The sequence below is a fragment of the Pagrus pagrus genome (genome assembly GCF_965226575.1).
Source record: "Pagrus pagrus genome assembly, chromosome: 2".
Classification (NCBI taxonomy): Eukaryota; Metazoa; Chordata; class Actinopteri; order Spariformes; family Sparidae; genus Pagrus; species Pagrus pagrus.
Genome location: NC_140186.1, coordinates 11,910,104 through 11,935,887, shown reverse-complemented (window position 1 = coordinate 11,935,887; position 25,784 = coordinate 11,910,104). Strand labels below are relative to the sequence as shown.

Genomic DNA, 25,784 nt, shown 5'->3' with positions numbered 1-25,784 from the left:
TTAGCAGAAAAAGCTGCAGTTAAATGATCATGATCGAAAAATGTTTTAATTGCTTTTTTTATATTACTTTTTTTTTTTTTTTAAAGTTTTTATGTTTAGGATAAAAAGTTAAAGTTTTACTTATTCTAAATAGATGTACGACTGTACAGTTTTATGCAGGAGTGCAAAATGTCCGACGTGGATAAGCAGGTCAATGGGTCAAAAATGGAGTCAGGCTAGTACATATGGGCATTCCCTCCATCATAGGCTAACCCCTAGAGCAGGGGTGTCCAGACTTTTTCCCTTGGAGGGCGAAACTGAAACGTAATGGTTGGCCACACCTATTGTGGCCTATTGTGTTAAGATGCAAAATGGTTCCCGGATCTCAAGTTACCTTAACTTACTGACTTTCTGCGTAAGGTGTCACCCAGCCCACTGTGCTCAGATGAAGAAAAATGAATAGTGATTTATATGATATATTATTATCTTTACTATTTATTTTATTTTTCATTAGAAACATCTGTTGCGGAAAATTGAACCCAAAAGCAGGCCAATTTTGACCCGAGGGCCCCACTTTGGACAGCCCTGCTCCAGACAGTCACTTTTTGGCAGTTGTCCTGTCTATGATAATGTTTATAGCATTTTTATTGTGCCAAATTCTGACGCAGAGGAAACTGAAGTGATGATTGGTTAGGGTAGGGGTAAGAACATCACACTTAGCCAATCAGAGGCAGAGTAGGGCGGGTCATTGGTAAATTCACTTCCTGATCGGCGTCCAATCGCGGCTTTCCCGTCTAGAATGTTCAGTGACGTAGCCAGCTTTGACACTTCCTAGTTTGTTTTCTGAGCTGAACCGAAACCAGACGCCCAATTACAGAATGCATCTGTCCAGGTAAACAACCCATTTACATTTTAAATGAACCAGACATAACGCAACACCGTTTTGCTTGCAATTTAGACATCGGTTAACCAGTGGATATCTGTGTTTTTTTTCCAGCGATAAGGTGACAGTCAGCGATGCTACAGCTCGCTAAGGTTAATTAGCTAACTGTTAACTATCATTGTAACTCGGCTTGGGTTTGTTACCAAGCGAGCTGCTTTGGTTCCGTTTCTGAACTGTCTAACCAGCTAAAATCAGTTCACACACAAAGCAACGCCTGCACACCGTGTTAATCATGTCTACACCACGTATACACAGACCACTCCTCTTTCACGTCCTCCCCAGCAGGCAGCTAGCTAACCTAACCTTAACTACATGTCCTCATTACAGATGATGGGGTCCGTCCAGGTGCACTGTCAAACACAGCTAACTAGCTACTAGTTCAGTGGGAGTCATATTAAGCTAATTCTTATTGCAGTGTGTGCTAATTATAGTAACCCACAGTTAATAAACATGGCTTAATGCTGTTTCACAGGGACTCAGAACCAAGTTTGGGGTATATGATAGAGTTATTCATGTTTTATTCAGGGTTTACTATGTGGTATCTGCGTGCTTACTGTGGTCTTACAGTTCAGTTTCAATATTTTCTTCGACACTGTCAGTATACACCCACTTGTCAGGTTAGCAGGTCCACGCTGAAAATAATGCAGTCATATCCAACGACCTACCTTCCCTCATGAAGCTTATAATGTTTAGTTTTAGCTGAAATTGCAAGGGTACTCCAGACAGGTGTTTACTCAACGTCCTGGTCATTTTGAATGCTGTAGACTACAGCTACTAGTAACATTAGGATTATTTTTGTTGCACTTGTAAATCAGGTAGTGCTTTACTGAAGTCAAACATAAAATCAAGTGAACAGCAAGAACCATATAAGAAAAAAGGCAAATAAAACACCAATTCCTCCCAGGTGTTTTGAATATTTAGTCTTCCCTCATTGTTATGGAACAGATTTAGCAAAAAGTCATGACTCGGCCTGCAATTAACATTTCTTTTGATTGTTGATTCATCTGCCTGTTATTTTCTTTATTTATCGTGATGTCTGTAAGATGGGAGAAAATAGTGCAAAATGTCTTTCACAATTTCTCAGCTCAGCTCAGGCTGACACATTCAAATGGATTGTTTTCTCTCACCAACAGTCTAAAACATAAAAGTATTCAATTTACTTTTATAGATGACGAAGAAAATATTCACATTTGAGAAGTTAGCATGACTGTTTTTTTTCTAATAAAACCCTGAATTAATCCATTATCAAAATGATGAATTAAGCAACTGATTGTTTCAGGTCCAATTATAACATTCATAAAGGTCGGATTTATTGCAGGGCTTTTTCTATTTGGCTGTTTTAGTTTTAGCTAGGTATACCTCCAAAATTTGTATACAGGGAGTACAATCAAGAATAATATTTATGTTCATAAATCAGTGTCAGAGGCTGCAAACAACTTCTCAAATAAGGGTCAGATGGATATAAAAGTGATCTAATTAAAGTGAAGAAACACTTGGAATTAATTATTTTAAAGACTGATTCCAAAACTCCTTTTCTTTCTGTCTCCAGATTTATATCATGTTTGTTTTTTCTCATCAGAATCGGCTTTATTGGCCAACTATTTGTACACATACAAGGAATTTGATGCAGTCTTTTGATTGCTCTGTATCTTATAATATTCTGTACCCATTTGTTTATTACCCTTGGCTAACTCAGTCAGTAACATGCATGTATTGCATGTGGACTGGACTGCTTGGAGCTGTTTAAGCCGGGATTACACTGACAGGGTTTATTTAAACACACTGCCTGTTCCTCTGTCATACAGCTTACATCATTCTCACACACAGCCACGCCCACCTCTAAACCCATCTTTACTTTATTCTTAAAAACATCAGGGCTGCACACGTGGAGCACAGTGATCAGAGTTCCTCATGAAGAAAGATGACATGATTACTAATAGTTTTTATGTTTCTTCCAGGGTTGGAAGTTACATGAAGAGGAGAAAGCGGGGCTCCTCTCAAGCCTGATCTCTTTTTTGTCTTCCTCCGTCTGGCCATCACTCTCTGCCTCTTCGGATTGGTGCTCACCCCCCCCTCTTCCCTCGCCAACATGCTGTGTTGGGGGAATGCAAAGGATGGACAGTTGGGTATCGGTGTGGAGAGGAACCCCATGTTTGAGCCAAGGAACTGTCATGTGTTCAGTGGCAGGGGACTGAAAGACGTGGCCTGTGGAGGGCAACACACGATGTTCCTGCTGCAGGATGGTAGCGTGTACACATGTGGTTCTAACAGCTGTGGACAGCTGGGCCACGACAAACCAGGGACCTCCCCAGGTGAGATTTCAGTGCGAACAGCAGATTGACTGAGTTTGGGTTAATCATTACAATCTGTAGGTTGTTGCAGCAGGTGATGTGTGGAGAGTTACCAGGGGTAGTTAACAGATGTGAGAACGTGGGGTCTAAATGCTGTGTGTATTGAAAGAGCCAGAATCCATGTCCTAGAATTTTTGACCATGCTATCGGCATGGCTCCTGGGATGGCAATGTCAGTCTCTCAGTTAGTCAAACACTTTGGTCCAGATTTAAATATCTCTTCTGCCATTGGATTGATTGCTCTGAAGTTTACATTAATGGACCCAGGTGGCTGAATTCTACTGACTTTGTTTGTGCCATGAGGTTGACATCTGTGGTTCAGAGTGAATTATCTTGACAACTATTGTAAAGATTACCATAAAATGTGAGACAAATATTTGAGGCTGTCCTTTGTGTTTAGTGCTAATAAACAAATGTTAGCATGCCAACACGACAAACTAAGATAGATAGATAGATAGATAGATAGATAGATAGATAGATATAATACGTGCCTAACATTAGGGCTGAACGATTTTTCTGACCAATACTGAGATTGCAATTTGATTTGCCAGTTTTTTTAAAGTCAAGCTTCCATTCAATATTCACTGTGTATCACTCATTTCAGCTGACTTTTTTGCCGTACACTGGTCTTATAGGTGCCTTTGGTGTTCTTTCAAGTGCTGGTACAAGTTTGTGGTGTTGCCTCGTGGTGCTGCAACTGTGATAGAATGATAGGTCTTGCATAGTACCTTTTTTTCGTTGCATGTCTGTCTCTTTGAAGCCGAATTAATTCCATATCCTATCGTGAGCCTTTAGCTCAATGTTGCATTAATTCTAAGTTTAGCTCAATAAAGCCACTAACTTAGTCTTAGTCTCTTTTCTGTACAGTGAACGTTGGTGTTAGAAATGACAGATATGGGGAAATTTGAATTTTTGATTCCAATCTCAAACTTCCCAAGTGATGAAAATACAGTGTAAAAAACATTCAAACTAAAAGAATATGACATTGCAGTTGCAGCTGGATTTGCTGTGGGGTGGTTATACTCTCATGGGAGAATATTCCATGATGCCTTGATTTCAGCATACTGATTTTCCAGGTAGCCCCATCTTTGTGTACAATTGAGGAAGCTGAATATGCAATGAAATGTCTTTTGCAGGTCTAAGAAAGTTCATCTGCTCCGGTTTTACAGCTGCTTCACCACACCTGGATTATTGAATAATGACTAAGCATAAATGGGGTTATATCTTAAGGTTCACACATAATGGATTTTATGTTTGATACATACAATTAGTTTAAATGCAAATACACATTATTCTTTTGTTAAATTGTCAATTCTGACATCTGTTGTCAACATCAGATTGCACCGTGCACAACCATTTCTGGGAGATTTGAAACACTCATAGCTTGTGAAGTGATTGCAGACAGTGGTGGGTCTGTGTTGGTGTCATGTGGGTGGAAGTTTGTGTTGTGTGTTACTTTGTATAGGCATGTGGGTGAAGCTGTAACAACAATGAATAAATGCAAGAATCTCTGAACCTTGAGCAAATAATTACACCTATTACAAAGAAGCTGACAAAACACCTTGGTGACGTGTAGGATGGAAAACCTGCTAGATGATATTCAACATATTGTATAAGCACTCACTATATACATGCATACATATACTCAATGTTTTGATAAGTAAGCCTTTATCAGGTTTGTTTAGTTGTTTGAATATATCTTTTAAATAATCCTATGAAATGTAGATTCCTGATAAATTTTTTTGAAACAATACTCAACAATACTGAGCTCAGTTTAAACCACAGCATCAGTTTGATAGCAGAAAACCAGGTCACCAACTACACAGTTTCCGATTAACTGCACCACATTGCCTCCTCACAAGTGCCACTTACTGCACCTCTATGCTGTGATGCAGAGCATCACATGGAGACAAGCCTACTTTTTACGGCGCAGTTGACAGCATAGATGATTTTTTTCTGTCTATATATAGCTTGATACGTTCATAGCTTCTGCTTCTCAGGTGTTTATATGTTATTTTACGTGCCTTTTTCTGCCTAGGTAATTAAAAGAGAAACTATTTTACTTTAAGCAGTCCAAAACATCAGATAACATGTCTGAGTTAAATGCCTTACATGGGCTGGGTCCATGAGGGCTGACTGTTATTCAAGAGTCAAGCTGTACAAGTACACTTCTGTAATTCTTTGACTCGGAGGCTCCATTGCAGCAAACAGTGAATAAAAGGGAAAACTGAAAGTAAATATATGTAACGCTTATAGATATAAACAAAGAGTATTATACTACTTTTTCATTTAGGTGCAGCAGCACACTCAGTCATGAATTTCTTATTAAATTTGTTAACACATTATGTAAATTCCTGTTAAAAAACAAAGTGCAGATACGTGTTTTTTCCCCTCATCTAAATCACCCACAACAAGAAATAGTGATAATCCCAATTGTTCAATAAGATAACTTCGGATCTTCAGGTTCCCCGTATCAAAACAACATAAATGCCAATGATGAGATAAACAGAAATGAAAGGCACAATCATTTATCTGATGATGTGATGATAACAAATGCCAGGCTAGGGCGTACCAAAATACGATGGTAGTCAGTAAAGAAAATTGGCCATATTTTAATGTATTTCTTTGTCATTAAACTGCCGATGCCAAGCTCTTCCTCCTCTCCACAGAGCTGGTCGGAGCTCTAGACACTCAGAAGATAACGATGGTGTCGTGCGGGTGGGCCCATACTATGGCTGTGAACGAGCAGGGTCAAGTGCTTGCCTGGGGAGCTGGTGAAGGTGGCCAGCTCGGCCTGGGGACGGCAGAGGCGGCAGTTCGAATCCCAAGGTGACTGAGTAAACACACCATAGAGACATCCAAGCTTTCAGCCTGACAGGAGAAAAAACACTACAAGAAAATGACAGTGAGAAATTGGAGGTCTGATAAACAAATATTTATGTTTTTTTATTTCCTAGATTGGTCAAAAGGCTGTGCGACCATCGGATCTCTCAAGTAATGTGTGGGAACCAGCACTGCATTGCACTTTCTAGAGGTGTGACAGTCTTTTCATAGCACACCAGCACTGTTCAGATCTAGAGTCTTCCATTACGTATTTGCCTGTGCAGGCAGTAATCAGTGTAGATGTGCCTCTCTGTCCTTTCCCTGTCAGATGGCCAGCTGTTCACATGGGGCCAGAACACCAGCGGTCAGCTCGGTCTGGGGAAAGGAGAGCCCAGCAAGCTGTCCCCTCATCCCCTCAAGTCTCTGGCGGGAATTCCTTTGGCAAAGATAACCGCCGGGGGAGACCACAGCTTTGCTCTCTCCTTGTCCGGAGCTGTGTTCGGTTGGGGCAAGAACAAAGCTGGACAACTGGGTCTCAACGATAAACAAGGTAATAATCAGCTGGATGGAAAGAAGCCACATTGCTGTTTATGAGAGATAAAGGATTTATTGTAGTTTATTATTTATTATGACAATATTATACTATGTTTGTTGTTGTTTCTGACATGCCTCTGTGGAATAGTGATACCATACTATAAATCCAATGTTTCACCTGCTTTAACACTGTCCAGGAAGTGTTTGTTTTTGTTTAGAAATGTGTGTTACGAGTTATTATAGGTGGCGATGTTTGGGGACTACTGTAGAAACATTAAATGCAAACTCTCTTCTGTCTTTACATTTTTTTGACGGAATATTGGACAGAATAGTCGCTGAATAATTGCTACTGCAGTACTAGATTGAAATGCCGTAGTTGACTTCACCACTTATTTGCAAATCGAATTAGTATCAGCGAAGAAGAGCATGACCTTGCTTTGGTTGTTTGTGTCCCCTTCCTCAGATCGTGCTGTCCCGTGCCACATCAAATTTTTGAGGTCTCAAAAAGTTGTTCACATCAGCTGTGGAGACGAACACACAGCAGCCCTCACGAAGGTATGAATATGGATAAACCCCAACCTGTGCTTTTTAGTTCAAACATTCACATAATCTAAGCACGACCAACATGTGTTAAATATTCCAGTTTGATTAGAACGGTGCTTTCAGACTCTTTGTGCTCAAGGCACACCTCTAATCAAATCTGTGCAAAACAGCCTGTATAACGTGTTATTCAATCACTCTGTACATGTTTATTTCTTCTTCCCGTGAAGGTTTTTGAATATAGAATTTAAATTTTACATTTTTAAAAACTCATTCTTCACTTGTTGTATAGTTGTATGCATCAGTAATAACCTGTGGTTGTAACAGTATCCTACAGCGCACCTGGACTTGCTGGCGCACAATTTGGGAACCACCGTGTTAGATGCTGCTTGCTCAGCTGCCGGATAACTGATAGACCAGTTATTTTTGCTGTATAGTGACTCGCTACTTGTTGCATGTGAATTTATCAATCAATGATCTTTAATGCACTGATTAAACAATCATCTAGACTGCCCAACCCTTATTTATCTTAACCCACCACCTGACACCTGGGCTTATTTACTTTGACCAACTGGATTACTAAGAATCTCATCTGTTGTCTCTCCTGCAGGATGGTGGCTTGTTTACATTTGGTGATGGCTCGTGGGGTCAGCTGGGTCACGGCTCTACCAATAATGAACTTCTACCCAGGCGAGTGCTGGAGCTCATGGGCACTGAGGTGTCCCAGATCACCTGCGGCAGGTACTGTTTTTTTATTTAATCTGGTGTAGCTGTTCAGTCTGATGCAACTCAGTACGCTTCTATCTTTGTGAACCTTGAACTTTGTTAAGATTCAGTCAGAAAGTTGTTGATTAAGCTCTATGGTAATTTTTGTTGCTGTAGTCACTGGTGTTGCGCAGTGTGTGTTTGTGCGTCACATTCACTAAAGATTCAAAGATAACAAATGAATTGTTGGGTCGTTGAATCAGCTTCAATTCGTCTGTACAGCCCTAACTAATAGCGTGGTATAAAAAAGCTGGTGTTAACGCTCTGCATCCCAAATGTTGCTGCTTTTTCCCTTCGTCAGGCACCACACGTTGGCGTTTGTTACTACCTCCAGTGTGGTGTATGCGTTTGGTTGTAACAGCCACGGTCAGCTTGGCACAGGAATACTGGGGGACGCTAGAAGCCCATTTCCTGTCAAGACCAGTTTCCTGACTGGAAATTTCCAAAGAACAGGTAAGCAGAAGACCCTGTGCTCAGAGCTGTATGATTGTGATGGAAGCTTAAATGGATTTTTTTTTTAAAAATGCTATTAATATTTCCTTTGTTCTTATCTAGTAAGTATGTAGATGTTATTTCCCTATTCTCTAGGATGTGTAAGCAATAGGGTCCCCGATAATAGCTTCTTAAAGACCAACCACTGTCACATGCAGAGAGCCCAAAACTGAAACAGGCACTGACCTCTAGTTCGAATGCATAAATTAGTGTAATCAGCTAATAACCACCCGTTCACTCAGATGGTTGGTAAATGTCCCGTTAGTGCCGGATGGGCTCCCACGTGCTTATCCGTCACGTTGTATGTGGCTGTGCTGATGTGTGACTGAGGATGAAAGACTGAATTTGAATCCACTGTTGTTTGTGGTATAGGAGTTATCAAAATTCAGCCTGTGATGTGAAAGCGTTTGTTGATGATTTGATGCAGTGCAGCACTGAGGAGTCTTTTTTTAAACTGGAAGACGACTATGACAACCCTTTGATCATGTGTGTCAGAGTTAACAGTTTGATAGTTTGATCATTCCTTGATGCACCCACAATATATTCTCCTTCATCCATCTTGAGGTATCAGCATTTTTCAAGGTCAAGTTTATTTGTAAAGCAAAATTTCAGACAAATGCGGTTGATCTCAGCTAACGTGCTGTTTTCTCCTTGCTTTCTTCCAAACAATATACAGTGACCAAAATCATCTGTGGAGGAGACCACAGCTTCTTATTGTACGCTAATGAACAGGTATGTGATGAAGACTTTAGTAAACCTCCCTCTGCAGCTTGTTCCCTGAGTAATAATATATCGCCATCTTCTTCTTCTTGTCTTCTTTCTTCTTCTTCTTCATCTTCTTCTTCAGCCTCTGTTTCGTTTTCTGCTACCGCTTCTTCTTCTTCTTTATCTTCTTCTTCCACTTCTTCTTCTTCTTCTTCTGCTTCCTCTTAAGCCTCTGTTTCTTGTTGTTGTTTTTGTTGTTGTTGTTGTTGTTGTGGTTTTTCCTCTTCTTATATTTATTTGCATCAGATCTGTCCATAAGCAATTCTTTAATCACACAATTCAAAGCATGATTGTCAAAATACCACATACAAAGGGAAAACCGAGTGTCTGATAAAGGTGAACTGTAGAAAATAGAGATGAGGAGAAACCTCCAGTCCATTTAATACATGAATTCCCTATCCTCGCAGTCAGCACTAAATCCTCAGCACAAACCTTAACATAATCATAATAACAAAATAAAAATAGTGATTAAAACTATTTCAAAATATGTTGCTAAATGAAAAGAAAGACACTCTGATTCACAGCATCTTTTGTTGATGCCTTCATTTAATCAGTTCAGTGTTTCACCACAGGGGGACACTAATGTCTAAGCTTTCCAACAATGTTTCAACATTACACTTACAGCGTATTGGAGCTGTACTCTATATGGAGCATTTGTCTGCTACAAATCTACTGCAATTTGTCAGGAATGTGCACTGATAAAGACAAAACACATTCAGCCTCTACGGAGAAAATATTTAGACTTCAGGCGTGGCCCATTTACTTTATCTTCATGGAGGAAAGAGACACAACCCAGACGGAAGGCCAGATGTCTCTGTGCTGAACTGTGACACACACATGCACGCGCGCACACACACACACACACACACACACACACACACACACACACACACACACACACACACGCGCTCACATGCACACAAACAGTGGAAGTAGCAGTGCAAACAATCGTTTTGTGACAGTGCTGTTATCTTGTCTGTTTATCTTCGTCTCTGCAGAGTTCTGTCCCTCCAGAAGACTTCAGAGTGATTAATATCAGTAAATCAATCTCCCCGATCAATTATGAGAGATTAAATTCATGGAGGTTAAAGCTGATGTACAGCACAGATTCTAGTGTCACAAAGTAAGTGAAGTAAAAAAATTAGTTTAGTATTATCGGTTGTTAAATAAGTCATATTTTTTAATGGTCTCTGTACTTGTTTGTCTGTTTTATGTTTTTGTGCACAGTGACATCATTATTCAACTCTCCTCCACGGCATGTTGGAACGCCAGCTTCTTGGACCAAAGGTAGGTACACACCATGTTTGCATGTATTAAAGGAACGGTTCGTCCAAAAACGAAAATTCATTCATCATCTCCTCCCCCCCTTGTTGATGGAAAGTCAGTCCACAAAACATTTCTGGAGCTTCACAGCAAAACCATGTTGCAGCATTCTCCTAAACAGCTGAAGCAGATTGGGATTTGTTTTCAAAAATATACATTTTCTCAAATAAACACATATTACGCAACTAGAAACCATGTGGCTAAATGCACAGACTCACATGTAAGCTAGCGTCCTGGGAACTGATTCAGCAGGGACCTCACATGGTCTGGTATGTCATCTTATCCAACAAAACATGCTGACCGGCAGGCCTGGGAAAGATGCAATCTGTCTGGTCACTGATTCAGATTTGTCTGACCGTCAGTCTGTGTGGAGGTGTGATTACTTTTTTGTACAGACTCATCAGCAGATACTTATCGTGTCCGGGGAATGAACTGTGGAGGTGATCAGGGTGGAAACACACCTCTGGAGACAACATGAAATACTGTTAGCAGGAAAGATACGTCTTAAACTGTAAAACATGCTGTGAAACATGGTCAAGTATAGTCAAAACCAGACTGCAGGTAGGACCTAAGACTTATTGTCATTTTCATTGTGTTACATTTTGGGCCCAGAACTGCTCATCTGTTTCTTTCAGCCCACAGAGTCTCAGAATTGAGTGGGTCAGTGCTCGTACTCACTCTGTACTATCTGCATCAGTGTGTTTTGTTTGGCAAACAGTCTCCACACGATCAAATCTGATGTATTTTGTATTATGACTAAAGAAAAGCTGTGGTATATGAATGTGACGGCTTACACTGTCAATAGCTGCTGTCCTTCATGCTGAAAGGTTTAGTTGTCTTTGCGGAGGCATGTTTATCAGTTTGTACTTGCTCAGACTGAAGAGGAGATCTTCTTAGGGATTGACTTAAATACCTTTAGGCTGTGCATTGTGTGTGTGCTCCTGCCGGCGTGTGTTAAGAATTAGCACGTCCACCATTCAGTGAACTTGGCTCATAGCTGACCTTCACATGACAGATCGGTGTTTAATCCAAAGTAATGTGTCTTTTTACATGAAGGCTTTACCACAAAGTCCCTGAACCTGAGCTGTGACCTATTTATATCCTGTTAGTGATCCATGAGACATCATAGATAGTCTACACATAATTCTATGTTTGTTTGCATTCTCAGTGATGATACCCACTTCAAAACCAATCCAAAGATCCCAGGCATCGATCTCAACTCTGTCAGACTGCTATTTGCGACGCTCAGCAAGCCGGCTTTCTCTGGACTTCTGGAGCAGGTATTGACAAAATACTGTATTTAATAATTGTATCGGTCAAGGTAATACGTTTTTTTAAAATTTTTGCAAGGACATAAACATGAAGCACTAGTTTATAATGCATCTTAATGTTGTCTCCCATTCCTTATCAAGAACAATAGAGAAAGACAAAAGCTGTAAATCTTCATATTGCCAATACATGTTCTGTAATTCCCACAATCACTCAGGAGTTTTGTTCCTTGCTTGTGGTCTTGTTCCACTCAGTCATGTCGCCTAATGATTGTGCCCTTAAAGCAGCACTAATCAGAAATTTGATATTAACAATGGGTCAAATAGTCAGTTGGTTGTAATGTGAAAGGTGTCACTTGTTTGTAATGACAAACTCTTTAGCGCTACAGAGAATTTTAGCATCTTTCAGCTTATTGTTTTGTTTTTTACAGCCTGCAACTTTAACTGTTTCAGTCCACTCTTACCGCTCATCATCAACCTCTTTTCTTGCATCTGGCAGCTATTTCCAGGAAAAACAAGCCTCTGCACATTACCTGCTCAGCACCACAGAGCAGGGAGATACAATTAGCGACTAGCCGGTGAACATAGTGGAGCATTTAGCAGCTAAAGAGCCAGATATTTCCCTCAGGAGTCGATGGAGACCAAAGCAGGGCTAATGGAGAGTAAATATCTTCCATTCATCAGGTGGACACAAACATGACTCCAAATCATTGTTAATTTTGCTCTGTGCCTGCTGGATGTGTAACTAGTTATTTGTTTGCTAACATGTTCACCATACCACTGTCACATGATGTGTTTACTGATCCCAAGTGGCCGAAAAAAAAATCAAAAAAAATCAATGAATTCAGATTTAAAGCAGCAGAGTTAAGATGAGCTCAGAAAATGAAGGAGAATTCAAACCTGCCAGTTCTGTCTCCTGCAGAAGAATAATTTCTGTCTACCTGCCCTGAGAAAGTGCACGCATCAGTGATTGAGGTTAAATGATGCAAGTTACGGCAAGCGAAGGAGTAAGCTAACGTTGAGAAAACCTTAAAAGTGCAATATGAACTTGAGCTGCACGGCTAACAAGCCAATGTCAGCAACAGTTAGCAGCAGTTAGCGGTTACTCTAGTGAAATGCTGCCCCTTATTTGACAAATTAATTCTTACCTATTACACCTTTGAAGCCTGTTATTACTAAAAATTCAAAACCTATATAGAAGTAAATAGAAGTAGTAATTCTGGGAGACATTTGTGTCCATAAATAAAAGAAAAAAACAACAAATATTGACATGAATTAGATTTGATATTGAGCAAAGTCTCAAATTAACTTCCTGTTTAGGTTTAAGCCACCATAAAGAAGCAGTTAAAGGAGGAACATTGGGGTTGTTACACAGAAGAGGATGTGTAACTAGTGGTTTTACCAAAACATCCATGTCATATGTAAATATTGGTCATGTTTTGAAAGAACATCAAGTCCTGCCGCAGGTCCACAGCGGAAAACTGCAGCACTGAGTCACAACCTCTAACATTAGCTCGATAATGTTAGGTTTTGGGTTCATGTACCTCAAAGCAACATGAATTATAATCTGTGTATACACTGAGGCCTCACTCCAAACCACTAAAAGCCTCTCCCAAAATTTAGTGACGGATATTTTTCTCCTGCTGACAAGTTGATCCAAGCGGAATTTAAAAAATATACCACACATTTGTCTGGTTTGTTTGTTGATACTTGCAGCTTTCAAACATATCATAATACACTACATTTCAAATCCTTTTCTCTGAATAACGGTAAATATTATTTCTTTGATCTGTGTAATTATATACGCAATACGTCTCCTCTCTGTTTCCTCTTTAGGCCACCAAGAGCTTTGAGAGTCTGTTGATCCCTCAGCTGCCGCGCTCCCCTCCAGACGTCGAGGCCATGAGGATCTACCTCATACTGTCCGAGTACCCGGCCCTGCAGGACTCCAAGAACTACATCCGCCTCACCATCCCCCTGGCAATGGCCATCCTCCGGCTAGACGCCAACCCCAGCAAAGTATTGGGTATCATACTTGCATGCACACACTACAAGTTTTTTTTTTTTTTATATCGATCAAGTTATTTGACACAGAACATCCTACCATATCAAACCCTGTGGCTCCATGTGACATCACACTACATGACTCCTAACTCGTTATCTACAGTATGTCAGCGTCCTCCATATACACCTGTGCATAAAATGTTATCCCAAGGAATGTTTAAGATACGCCAACCAAACAAGAGAAAGGTTCCAGAAAATGCCAGAACATCACCAAAAAGTAAACAGCCTGACTGACGATGGATGTTTGGGGCTGATGTTGATATTTGGGAACATCAGGAGTTGTCCTCATTAAAAAAGTTAAGTTGGTAGCTGGTCGAGTGTCTTCAGTGTGAGAGGAATCAACAACAAACAAAAGGGTTTGCCAAAGCACGGGATGCCCTTTCATACCTACAAAGTAATATAGTTTAAAAACAAATGTATTTATTTGACATTCATTCACCCATAGCCCCAACCCCAACCCATCTGCAGAAGCCACATGCTTCAAACGGTTTTCATTCAAGAACAGAAACACAATTACACCTAGAAACAGATTTATTTACCCTAAGCATTCATTTGGTACATCTTCTGATTACTGTCAGTGTTAGAAGAAGTAATCAGTGTTGAGTGTAGAAATACTCGGTTACAAGTAAAAGTCTTACATTTAGCATTTGCATTAAAATATAGTTCATCTGGAAAAGATGCAGCTAATTTGATCTACTTAATATACTGCTGGGTAGCTCAGTCTGTAATAGTACATCATAGTGTATTAGGTGTTTTGTCTTATTTGTATTATTGACCCAAATCTGCAAACTAACTAGTAAAGCTGTCAAAATAAGTATGAAGTAAAAAGTATAATATTTGCCTTGTAGTGGCGTAGAAGAAGAAAGTAGCATTAGTTACATTCCACCACTGGTCATCGTAAACCATTGTCATGTTTTTAATATTTGCTCTGTAAATTAATTTGACCTGTTTCTCTGTCCGTCAGATAACTGGTGGTGTTTTGTGGACGGCAGTGTTTTCACCAGAATGGTCGACATGTACAAGAGCATCGTTGTGTTTATGCTGACGGGAGGCAAGACGCTGCTGGTACCGGTCTTCTACGAGAACTATTTTGTTGCCACACTGAGACTGCTGGAGAAACTCCACAAGGTATCCACACACGTCACCACCAAGTCCATCAGTTCTGCATCATCCCTCAGTTCAGTCTGAGTGGGAAATGTGTGTTTCCTGGTACTAATCTGTAGATCGCCATGTACCTGTGACATTTCCTGGAGTTGAGGCAGGTGTTTGTTCTGTCACCAGGTAAACTTAAAGGCCCAGCATGTGGAGTACAACCAATTTTATATCCCTGACATCACCAGCCTGGTGGACATCCAGGAAGACTACCTCAAATGGTTTCTGAGTAAAGCTGAGATTGTGAGTACCGACTTTCTCCCGACAAAGTTTCACTTCCTTGTTACTTTACATCTGCATACACACATACACACACGCTCTTAAATCATGTCATTGTCAGTGTCTACAGAGAGTGAAATTTTATCCACACCTGCTTGTCGGTGTGCTGCTGATTTTCAGTTCTTGCTATTCAATGAGTGTTTGATTTGACAGAAAAGCCCCCGTGACTCCTTTGACATTGGAGGGATTTTTTAAATTCTTATTACAGTTTCATTTCAAGTCAGGATTAGTGACTTTGCTTTCTATTTTGTTTTCTAGAAAGGATCTTCCTCCCCGTCACAGGTACTTGATTTAAGATCAAACTAAAATTACACATCAGATTTATTTGATTATTGTAGTAAGTTTATTTCTTAACTTTCCTCGCAGAGTGACTTCCCCGCAGTGAACCTATGTGCCTACCCGTTCATACTGAACGCTCAAGCCAAGACTACCATGCTGCAAACAGACGCTGAACTGCAAATGCAGGTATCTACTGTTAATGTATAAATAGGTTTCCTGTGGTTTTCATACAGTTCGATCACTGATTTGAGTTTAAAGATGAAGATTTTATTAACTTCATAGTAAAATAAATGTCTCTCTCTTCTTGCTCTTTCCAAGATGGCAGTAAGCGGTGCGAACCTTCACAATGTCTTCATGCTGCTCACGCTGGAACCCCATCTTGCCAGGAACCCTTACTTGGTGCTCCATGTGCGCAGGAACCATTTAGTGAGCGACACACTACGTGAGCTCACCATGTACTCTGATGTGGACCTCAAGAAACCGCTCAAGGTGAGAACTACGCCTGAAAGCTCCTGAAGGTCACTGTAGGTCTGTGATTCCTTTCCCACAAACCCTCTGTCCTTTTCGTGATCGCCTCGTTTTCCTCCTGCAGGTGATCTTTGATGGCGAGGAGGCCGTAGACGCAGGCGGAGTTACTAAAGAGTTCTTCCTGCTGCTGTTGAAGGAGCTGATGGATCCTGTGTACGGGATGTTTACACATTACAAAGAGTCCAACCTGCTGTGGTTCTCAGACAAAGTAAGTCACTATGCAGAACAACAGCTTCAGTTCTGAAACATGCATATCGCAAGTTAATAAAAACGAATAACTGGAAACACATTAGCTTTGTGACGGCTTTTCACAACAAGTAGTACAATCTATGATTTTATCCAGCTGGATATTGCGCCGTACCTCCTCGATCTCACCTTCATATTCAGGGGCTGACACAGTAGTTTGACAAATAAATATCACAGGCCTTTTGAACCTCATATTACATTCTTAGAGTTTTCTCACTTGTGACGGAAATAGCTCAGTTGTAACCGTTCAACCCGAGTATGCAACTTTGCTTCTTTTATTTGTTTGTTTCTTTTCATAATGTTCGAGTATTTAGCAAATAAAAGTGCAAAAAATGCAAAATACCCACTGCGAAAAAATATATCTAAAGAGGGAGTATAGTATAGTGTGTATATATAGGGAATGTAAACATAATAGTTCAGCAGGAGGGCTGAGGTCTGCTGGGTAAAGTTGGATTTTTGGCGTCTTTATGTGTGAATGATTTTCCCCATTTGATGACGGTGCCGTACTGCTTGGATCCATGAGTTGAGTATCGTATTGTGGGTCGGTCTGTTACTTTGTTTTAAAGTTCTGTTTTTATTTGTGCACTGATATTAGCAGTATAAAAAAATATCCTAACGTGATGCAGAATAACAATGCTGTCCACAGCAAAGACGTTACTGCTGTTATGTTTAAATATTGAATACAGATTGACATTTGGATTCAGTCTTTTTTATATGTAAGTGATGTTTTACTGTTATTATGATGAAAATACAGTTAAGTTAATTTGATTCAACTTGAAAGATAATCTGGAGCTGGACAGACACTTACATGCTGATAACAGAGGTAGTTGTTTTTGTCTTCTGTCCGCTCTCTGTGGATCGGAGGCAGTGACAGTTTGTCAATGCTGTCAGTGCAGGCTTAGAGATAATGCATCTGGAACATTGTTCAAAAGCTTTAAATGAATTTACCGTCTGTTACTGAAAAGGCAGTTCAGAGCTTTGAGACAGTATTTCAGTCACTCGGATGAAGGTGGATTCTTGTTGTGCTTCTGTTGTGTTTGTTCTTTTAATACATGACTGCACTAAGCCTGTAATGGATCTGCAGAATGTGTGTTATTTGACCTGCAGCTGTATTTTCCAGGAAGAGCTGCTGATTCTGACATAACACAGTGATGTCAGTGGCAACACTCAGGTTTACAAAACACTCACCTCCATAAGGGAACATTTCCCCGAACTCGAGGAATCACTAGTTACTTCACCAGCAAGTCCTTTGACAAGAGATCCAGCAATGAAACAGAATCATCAATGAGCAGTTTTGTCCCCGTCTGTCTGTGTAAACTCAAAGTGCCTTTTTATAACCTCTTATTCATTATATTGTTAAATTTATACATTTTTAAGGGCCTTGCTCACGTGTCGTTGGTTTTTAAGTGTGAGTTTGGATTACACGTTTCACTGAAATATTCCAGTTATTCACAGCTCAAACATAATACATACAACATTTTTGTGATTTAGCTTGTGGGTTGTGAGGAACTGGATGTTCAGTTAATGTTTATGTGCATAATACAGATGGTTTTGTCAGATGTTAGAAAGCAGTACAAAAGGCAATGAAAAATAAAATATTTTTCTTGTGTGTTTCCAGTGTTTTGTTGAGCAGAACTGGTTTCACCTGATCGGGATCATCTGCGGTCTCGCCATCTACAACTCCACGGTGGTGGACCTCCACTTCCCTCTGGTTCTCTACAAGAAGCTACTGGAGGTAACGCCCACGCTGGAGGACTTCAAGGAGCTCTCACCCACCGAGGCCAGGTAACATCCTCTAAGCTTTAAAGCAGTGTGAGACAGAATATGCTTTTTTTCTCCACTCAGATGGTAGCTCTGTTTTTGTCCTAGAGATTGCTCCCTCTTGCAAACCATTTATCTTGTTTGTTTGGTCTAAAATTGGGACCTTGTTCCAGATTAATGTTGTTTAAAGAGAAATTCTGTTCAGTCCTGCTGCGCTCAAACACACTCAAAAAAGGCTCCTTAAGCTTTGTCATCGGGATGTCACGGTGTGTCACCAGCTTACATAACCAGTGTGGTTTTTTTAAGTATCAGTGAAACTGACTGCCGCAGGGAAATGCCTCTTCATTGAATTTAGAGCGGAAGGGTCAGCATTTCCTCAGTGCCTGATTGTGTCCAGAGTATTGATTTTGAGATTAGTCCTCTGAAAGCTACAAGTGGGGCTGCACAGCCTGTTGTGTTGCTATTAGAGACGAGGCAACCTTAAAGGACACGATCTTGAAAAATATTTTATATGCTACATTTTTATGCGGACTGTCGTCAGAGTTTGACAGGCTGAAGTTACACGTAAGCATAATGTTTAAAATTATTTGAGATTTAATTATTTTTATTGTCTTTTCAGTATCTTAAGATACCCAGTATTTGGATTCAAATCAGCAGACGATAGTTTTTGATCCTCTTTCTTTAATTAGCATTTTCTTTGTCATCCAGCTTGTCCTCTTTCCATGTATCCTGAGTTTCGTTCGTAAATATTTTGGTACATGTTCTTCTAACAGGACAGCTGTAGGACAGCACAGCTGATCCCTGGTTTTCATTTTATAAGTCAAACTGGGACAGATTTAAACCTGGGGCAGCAGGTGGATTTAATAAACTCTCTGATAAGGTAGAAAAGACAGATTTACAATCCCACAGAGTTGCTGATATTTCTAAAAACAGAGAAGGTATTATTACAGCTATCAACAAAGCCCTCAGCTTTGCATGATGATATACATGAAGGACCTTGTTTTAGTTTCTCTTCATGGCGTCCTATGAATGATTTGAATGAATGTATCTCCCTGAATGATGAATTATACCGACACACAGATTAATAGCTTGTGTTGTTTTGCCATTGTAATGATCATGTGTAAATAGTGTGCCTTCTGTTTATCCTTTAGGAGTCTACAACAACTTCTAGACTTTGACGGAGCCGATGTGGAGGAGACGTTTCTTCTCAACTTCGCTGTAAGTCAAACTTTTCACCCTCATTAATACTAACTTTAGGGAGGAACCCTTTAACTGAAAACTGTTGCATTATAAGCACGTCATCTTCATCCTACAATGTCTACACTTAATTCCTGAAATGTAAAAAACTCCGACCTGAGACTTGTTGTGTTCACATCTCAGATCACCAGGGAGAACTATGGGATGACAGAAGTCAAGGAGCTCGTCCCTGGTGGAGAGAGCATCAGCGTGGACAAAAACAACAGGTGAGACAGCTGCTCACTGCTCGAGGTTGATGTGTTTAAGAATTGATTCATCAGCTCGTCCTTCACTCGGTGTCCCATTTGAAATGACCTTGTTTTATGAATATTTTAATGCTCGACACTCTGTTCTTTCTGCAAGATAAACAGATAAGGTTTTTAATATACTGTTTCCAGCGCTGAGATTATCGTGTGCTCACACAGCTGGCAGCTCGTGGCCCATTGTCCTCACTGAAGGTCGTGTTCTGTGTTGGAAACACAGAGAACAAAGATTAATTTGGGTATTTTAAGCATCATTCAGTGTGTTTTTCGCCACCGTCAACACCCTGTTTCTTCGGCTCGTCCTTGTGCCGCTGGCATTGATTCCAGTGTTATGTGGATGAGTCCACAGAGAGGTGCGGGGCGGGCGGTGTCAACATGTCTGGCTGCTGGTGCTGAACAGATGGCGAGAGCAACAGTGACCCAAGTTGCTCCTGCAAAATCCTCTCAACACCCAGATATAAAACTGTAATAACAGGAATAATAGAGAAAAAGGTTGTTTCTGTGGTGTAAAACATCCACAAACACACGCTGAAGGAGAGATTCAGACTGAAGGCTCGTTGTCAGACAGATGATTTCCTGTCTTTGTGTTTCTCTGTCAGATTTGTCAGGGTGTGAATCTGTGTGCTCTATTTGTGAGCTTATTGAGACAGTACTTGTATGTGTGCTGGTTTGTTATATGAAGCTCCTGCAGTCCAGTTTACTTATTTAGACTCAGTGAAATAATATTTCTGGCACATTTTTCTTCCTTATTTTCAAGATTTTTCCTGTTTTAACAGGATGTTGTGACAGAGTGAAAAACAGCAAGTCATCAGTTCTTTGCGGTCGAGTGGTGAAAGTGCAACTGCTCAGTAATCTGTGATTATTAATTTTTTTATTTCAAATGAATCATCACCTCCTGGTTCACGCTGGAGTCGTTACTGTCAACTTTGTTTTCCAGAAAATGGTAGTTAAAGGGTAACTCCAACAGTTCTCGGAGAGTATTACTGAATTTCATATGTTATGCTAATTTCTTCTACACAATATTTTACATATATGTTGAATGAATATATATATATATATATATATATATATATATATATATATATATATATATATATATATATATATATATATAGATATATATATATGTTGTCCAGTTGTTTTAACACCTAACACCTCGATGATACTTCAGTATATGATGCTTATATTTAGTGAGGCATTCAAACTAATCAACGGCTGCAACATTACATGTAATGGAAGTATTTCAGATGTTTTATTCATCATTTTATGCACATTTGATGGTGACTGAAGAGATTATCAGTTTAATCTACCTGAGTAAATTCTGCAGTTTGACCTCACTGAGATGTAAACAAGCTCAGATCAGACTGGAGACACACAGAGTAACACGTACACACACACACACGCACACACACACACACACTGATACAATGGAGCGGCAGGAAGCGAGTGTTTACAGTAACGCCTTGAAGTTTGAATGAATCCTTTCCTTATAAACTGATTAGTGAGGATGCAGCTGCTGTGCAGCACAAATTAATGATCTGAATGTTTACTCAACCTGTGTGGTGTGTGTGTGTGTGTGCTTGTGTGTGCGTTTCAGGAAGGAGTTTGTCGAGGCCTACCTGCGCTACGTGTTTTCAGACTCGGTAAGCGAGCAGTACTCGGCCTTCTCCTCCGGCTTCCTGAAGGTGTGCGGGGGGGAGATCCTGTCGCTGTTCCAGCCCTCTGAGCTGATGGCCATGGTGGTTGGCAACAACAATTACAACTGGGAGGAGATGGAGAAGGTCAGAATGAAAATCTGTCCTGCAGACTTTTTGCTTTGGACACATTTACTGTCCTACAAACCATTTCTGGTCCGCGGTCAGGTCTGTTTCTCTCAGTACACATAGTTCAGTTGGAACGACTGTAAGTAGAAAATCCTCAAATCCTCAATGACGCAAGGGTTTTCAAATTTATAGTTGTGGATGTGCTGATGATCAGGTTTCACTGGACAGACTGACTTTTACGTAATAAACATCTGTTAGTCATAGTTTTACTGACAAAGGGAGTATATTTGACTAATACAGTAAACAGTACCACATGACTCGGGACATCATGCCAACTTGGGAAGATTTATTGAGCAGCTGCAGGTTTTGTTCCTTCTCGTTCACACACTATAAGAGTTTATAGTTTTTAGTTTGAGGGCAAAGATAACTTTTCTTTTGATGAAAGCTCTGTGAAGCTGTAATAAGGCACAGCGGTGTTTTAAACTAGATGCTAATTAGGGATCAACTGATATGTTTCTTGCATGGCCGATACTGATACCAAAAAAAATGCATTAATAAATATACCTTACGAAGGAAATATAGAAATTGATTAACTGGGTTAAAATGCTTAACAATATACTTTTTATTTCAGATTAATGTATAAAATCCCCCAAAATTGATATCTCTAATAATAAGATCTACTTTTTAAAACATTTTTTTTTCAGTCAAGGAAGAGAAAAAATTGTAAATGTGCAAGACTCAGTGGTTAATGTTCATCTGTTGTCCCTGACCAGACGTTAAAAAGGTATCCTGAAACGACACATCAAAAATCACACATCTTTACGGATAATATTGACGGTCGGCTTGTTTTACGGCTTGTGGTTGTGTGTGTCTTGGCACTTGGTGTCACATATTTTACTGGTGATATCATCCCTGGTGCACAGAGGTCCCTTGTGCCGGGATCGTTATGTAAGATATCATAAAAATCAAAGCTAAAATGAGAAATGTACTGAAATTGTGTACATTTTGTGGAGAAAATACAAAAAAGCATGCACGTCTCTGAGGAATTTGTTTCACTGATTAATGTGTAAATGTCACTGCCAGGGAGGAAATGGTTGAGTAATAATAAAACAGGGAAAAGCTTCTCATCACAGCATCGTTTCTCTCTGCAGAATGCCGTTTACAAAGGGGAATACTCAGCCACTCATCCAACAGTCAGATTGTTCTGGGAGGTTTTCCACGAGTTCCCTCTGGAGAAGAAGAAGCAGTTCTTATGTAAGCTTTTAATTGCCTCATTGCTCAATCTGCATGACAGTTTAATGTTCACACTCTCGCCCTCAAACATGTTATAAATACTGTAATTATGTGCACATTGTTTCTGTGGGGAAATGGGGAAGCCTGAACATTTTGACACTATCTTTGTTGTAATTGCATCATGTGGCGTTACATGAGCATATAAAAGCATAATTACAATATGCAGTAAATTCCTTGTGTATTTTTTAGGCCATGGTGTATATATATACATCGATATATGTATATATATGGCGGTGCCGCCAGAATCAACAATATATAAAAGTTTCCTTGTGGTAACTTTGAGGGATCCTTTCAAAATGTTTGTTAATACAATGTGTTTATATTAATAACATAATATTGGCTTATATAGTTTTCAAATCCTTTAAAACTCTCAAATATTTATAGCAACATTGGCCTGAAAGATTGTTGTATCTGTTGGGCTGAAGATTAACGGGGCTTCACTAATCACAGCTGTATGTGGATAAACACTTTCTTTGCTAGTCTTACTCCAAGCACTTTGAGTTGCCTTGTGTCTGAATTGTGCTATACAAATAAACTTGCCTTGCCTCCTCTGTCCCCTGCCCCTCCAGTGTTCCTGACCGGCAGCGACCGGATCCCCATCCACGGCATGGAGAGCCTGCGTATCATCATCCAGTCCACCACAGCGGAGGAGCACTACCTGCCGGTGGCCCACACCTGCTACAACCTGCTGGACATGCCCCGCTACCAGACCAAAGAGATCCTGCGCTGCCGCCTCACTCGGGCCGTGGAGCAGTACGAGGGTTTCAGCCTGGTCTGAGGACGGGAGATCTTAATGCACTTTAACAGCAATACACCACCGTGTCAGTGTCAAAAGAGTGTAACGGGGGGGGGGCTCCGGCGCACAGGAAAGTCACTCTCTTTATATGCTCTTACAAGATTGTTAAGCATCTTGAATCTGAAAGGTCTATGTATGTAAATGCAGAGTATTATTGTTTTGATTGCTTTGGCCAACGTTTCTCAACCTTTATGGACCAATGGGAAGATATTTGATGTGTGATATTTATTTGACTACAGAAAAATGACAAGCTGGGATCAAAAATATGTTGGGACCTAAAATCAAAGACCAGAGAAGGTTGAGAAACTGGCTTTGGGTGTTTGTGTAGTTTCATTAGTTTGTCTTAATTTGCACAGCTGTGTATTTTATATTCAACTCCTTAAATTCTATTTTTCACCTTTAAATAATTCTGTTATTACCTTGAGACAATATATCTGCTTTTTGTTACATTTAATTTATTAAATAGAGTGGTTATTTTTTGACAAAATGAAAATGTGTATATATGTATGTAAATAGCACTTTGAATATAATCTTTACCCTCGACATTGGGAGCAGTGTTCGTCCGGCTGATCCTTTATAATCTGGACACCAGCACGTCCTCTCTGCCTGAAACTAATGGACAATGGAAGAAGAGTATCTGGCAGGCGGGAGGGTGCAGGGTGAGACATGGTGAATATTATTTGCAATCTTTCCTTTTGAGCTGTGGATCACAGAGCAGCTGACTTTGTCTTGAACCTGCATTCAACAGTGTTGCCTTCTACAGCAAAACCTACACAGAAAGCTGACTTTTAAAGGATTTATAGTGGTTGTTGTCTGTGTGCATGTTCATGAGTGAAAGCAAAAAAACCCTGATTGTAATTTAAAAAGTTTGACATTTTGGGAGGTATGCGTATTGTCTTTATGGCAGAGAGTTGGATGAGCAGATTCACTGATACTATTTTCATGTCTGCTCTTTAAATTTCAAATGGCACAGCGGGTTAGCTTAGCACAAACTCTGGAAATGGGGTGAAACAGCCAGCCAAGCTCCGTTGATGTTTTATAAATTGTTCTGAAAAATTGATCCCAAGGTATCAAAATATAAATATATATATTAATCCTCATAAAAACAGTTGATCTACGGGGGATTTTCTGCCTGACTATTTCTCAGCTGGTACTGGTGTTACACCATATTCTGACCTTTGATTAGGCAAGGAATTTCAGCTAGGGTTAAGTTGCCAACATAAACATTTATTATTAATTTCTTTCTATTAATTGCTTACCATACTTTGATAGCTCTTATCCAACATGGCACCACCACAGTATTTAGATTGGGGAGTCTGGTTGCCTGGCAACTACTCAGGGCCTAGAAAAAGTCCGGCACATAAGTCCGTGTAAAGCGGTGAATTGTTTTTACACTTTGTTCTTGGACATATAAAACAAATGAGACATAACACGTTGATCAGAGCACATTAAAGATGCGACTCGGCAGATTTTTTAGCTGCTGGATGGATCCAAACGAGCCGTTTCCCTCTGTTTCCAGTCTTTCTACTAGGCTAAGCTAACCTGCTGCTAGCTGTAGCTTCATATTAGCTGGCTAACTCTCTGGCAGAAAGAGCATGCACACGCGTCCCAAAATGTCTTTTAAAACTTCATATATAATCATTAAAATTAGCAATTGTAATTAGTCTATGTCCGAGTTGCAGATAATTACAATGTGACATTTGTGGCACCGACAAGTGCATATTTAACAGATGACCCGTAAAGTACTCTAGATATGAAGTCAGTCGATAAACTGTGTATGACTTGTTCCAAAACTTGCCCTGATGCTGTATTTATTCCTGCGGTCAAACCTCTTAATCCAAAATGTTTAATTAGGTCGTGCACTGGTGTGAAGTGTGTGAAATGGTCTTGCATATATATCTATATTTTTTATATATTTCATACCTGACAGTGGTGTAAAGTGAGTTCAGACAGTAAATGACTTGATGTGTCCTGACTAACAGGTCACACTGACGCATCCATTTAGCAATAACAACCTGAAACAGCCCAGTAATGTAGTGATGACTGGGTTCTTCTTCTAAAGGTCTTAAACACTGGACTCTTCTGAGACAGTTCGTCCTCTTGCTTCGCTCTATACTGCATGTACACACATGATCTACATGTTCAGTCGATATTTGTCTAATTAAAGCTGATTTCTCCTGCAGAGTTTAGTCCTATGCAAAGGTTTGTGCAGCCCTCGACTTTTTTGCACCTTTTAATGTGCTACTGAAAATGTGATTTTTGCATATTTGTCTGAAATCTACACAAAGCTCTCTGTTCCAGCCAACTTTTTAAATAAAACAAGACAATGTGAAAGCACAGTA

General features: G+C 40.0%; 1 protein-coding gene and 1 long non-coding RNA gene across 2 annotated transcripts; one reads left to right on the top strand and one right to left on the bottom strand.

Moving 5' to 3' along the window:
• The first annotated feature begins 793 nt into the window (after nt 1–793).
• On the top strand, nt 794–25,784 carry herc3 (HECT and RLD domain containing E3 ubiquitin protein ligase 3). Its single transcript, XM_084380570.1, has 25 exons — nt 794–871; nt 2,881–3,234; nt 5,942–6,101; nt 6,230–6,306; nt 6,424–6,645; nt 7,093–7,184; nt 7,780–7,910; nt 8,236–8,387; nt 9,103–9,158; nt 10,190–10,314; nt 10,419–10,478; nt 11,683–11,794; nt 13,619–13,808; nt 14,811–14,974; nt 15,128–15,241; nt 15,536–15,559; nt 15,644–15,742; nt 15,875–16,045; nt 16,149–16,292; nt 17,949–18,115; nt 19,243–19,309; nt 19,472–19,554; nt 21,188–21,371; nt 22,505–22,607; nt 23,216–25,784. Exons 2-25 carry the CDS (start codon nt 3,012–3,014, stop codon nt 23,422–23,424), a joined length of 3,129 nt encoding a protein of 1,042 aa, XP_084236696.1. The 5' UTR covers nt 794–871; nt 2,881–3,011; the 3' UTR covers nt 23,425–25,784.
• On the bottom strand, nt 19,563–21,300 carry LOC311273483. The gene is made up of 3 exons (XR_014624670.1): nt 21,210–21,300; nt 19,874–20,053; nt 19,563–19,793 (listed from the first exon to the last, which is right to left on the bottom strand). It is a non-coding gene; the product is annotated as an uncharacterized lncRNA (long non-coding RNA).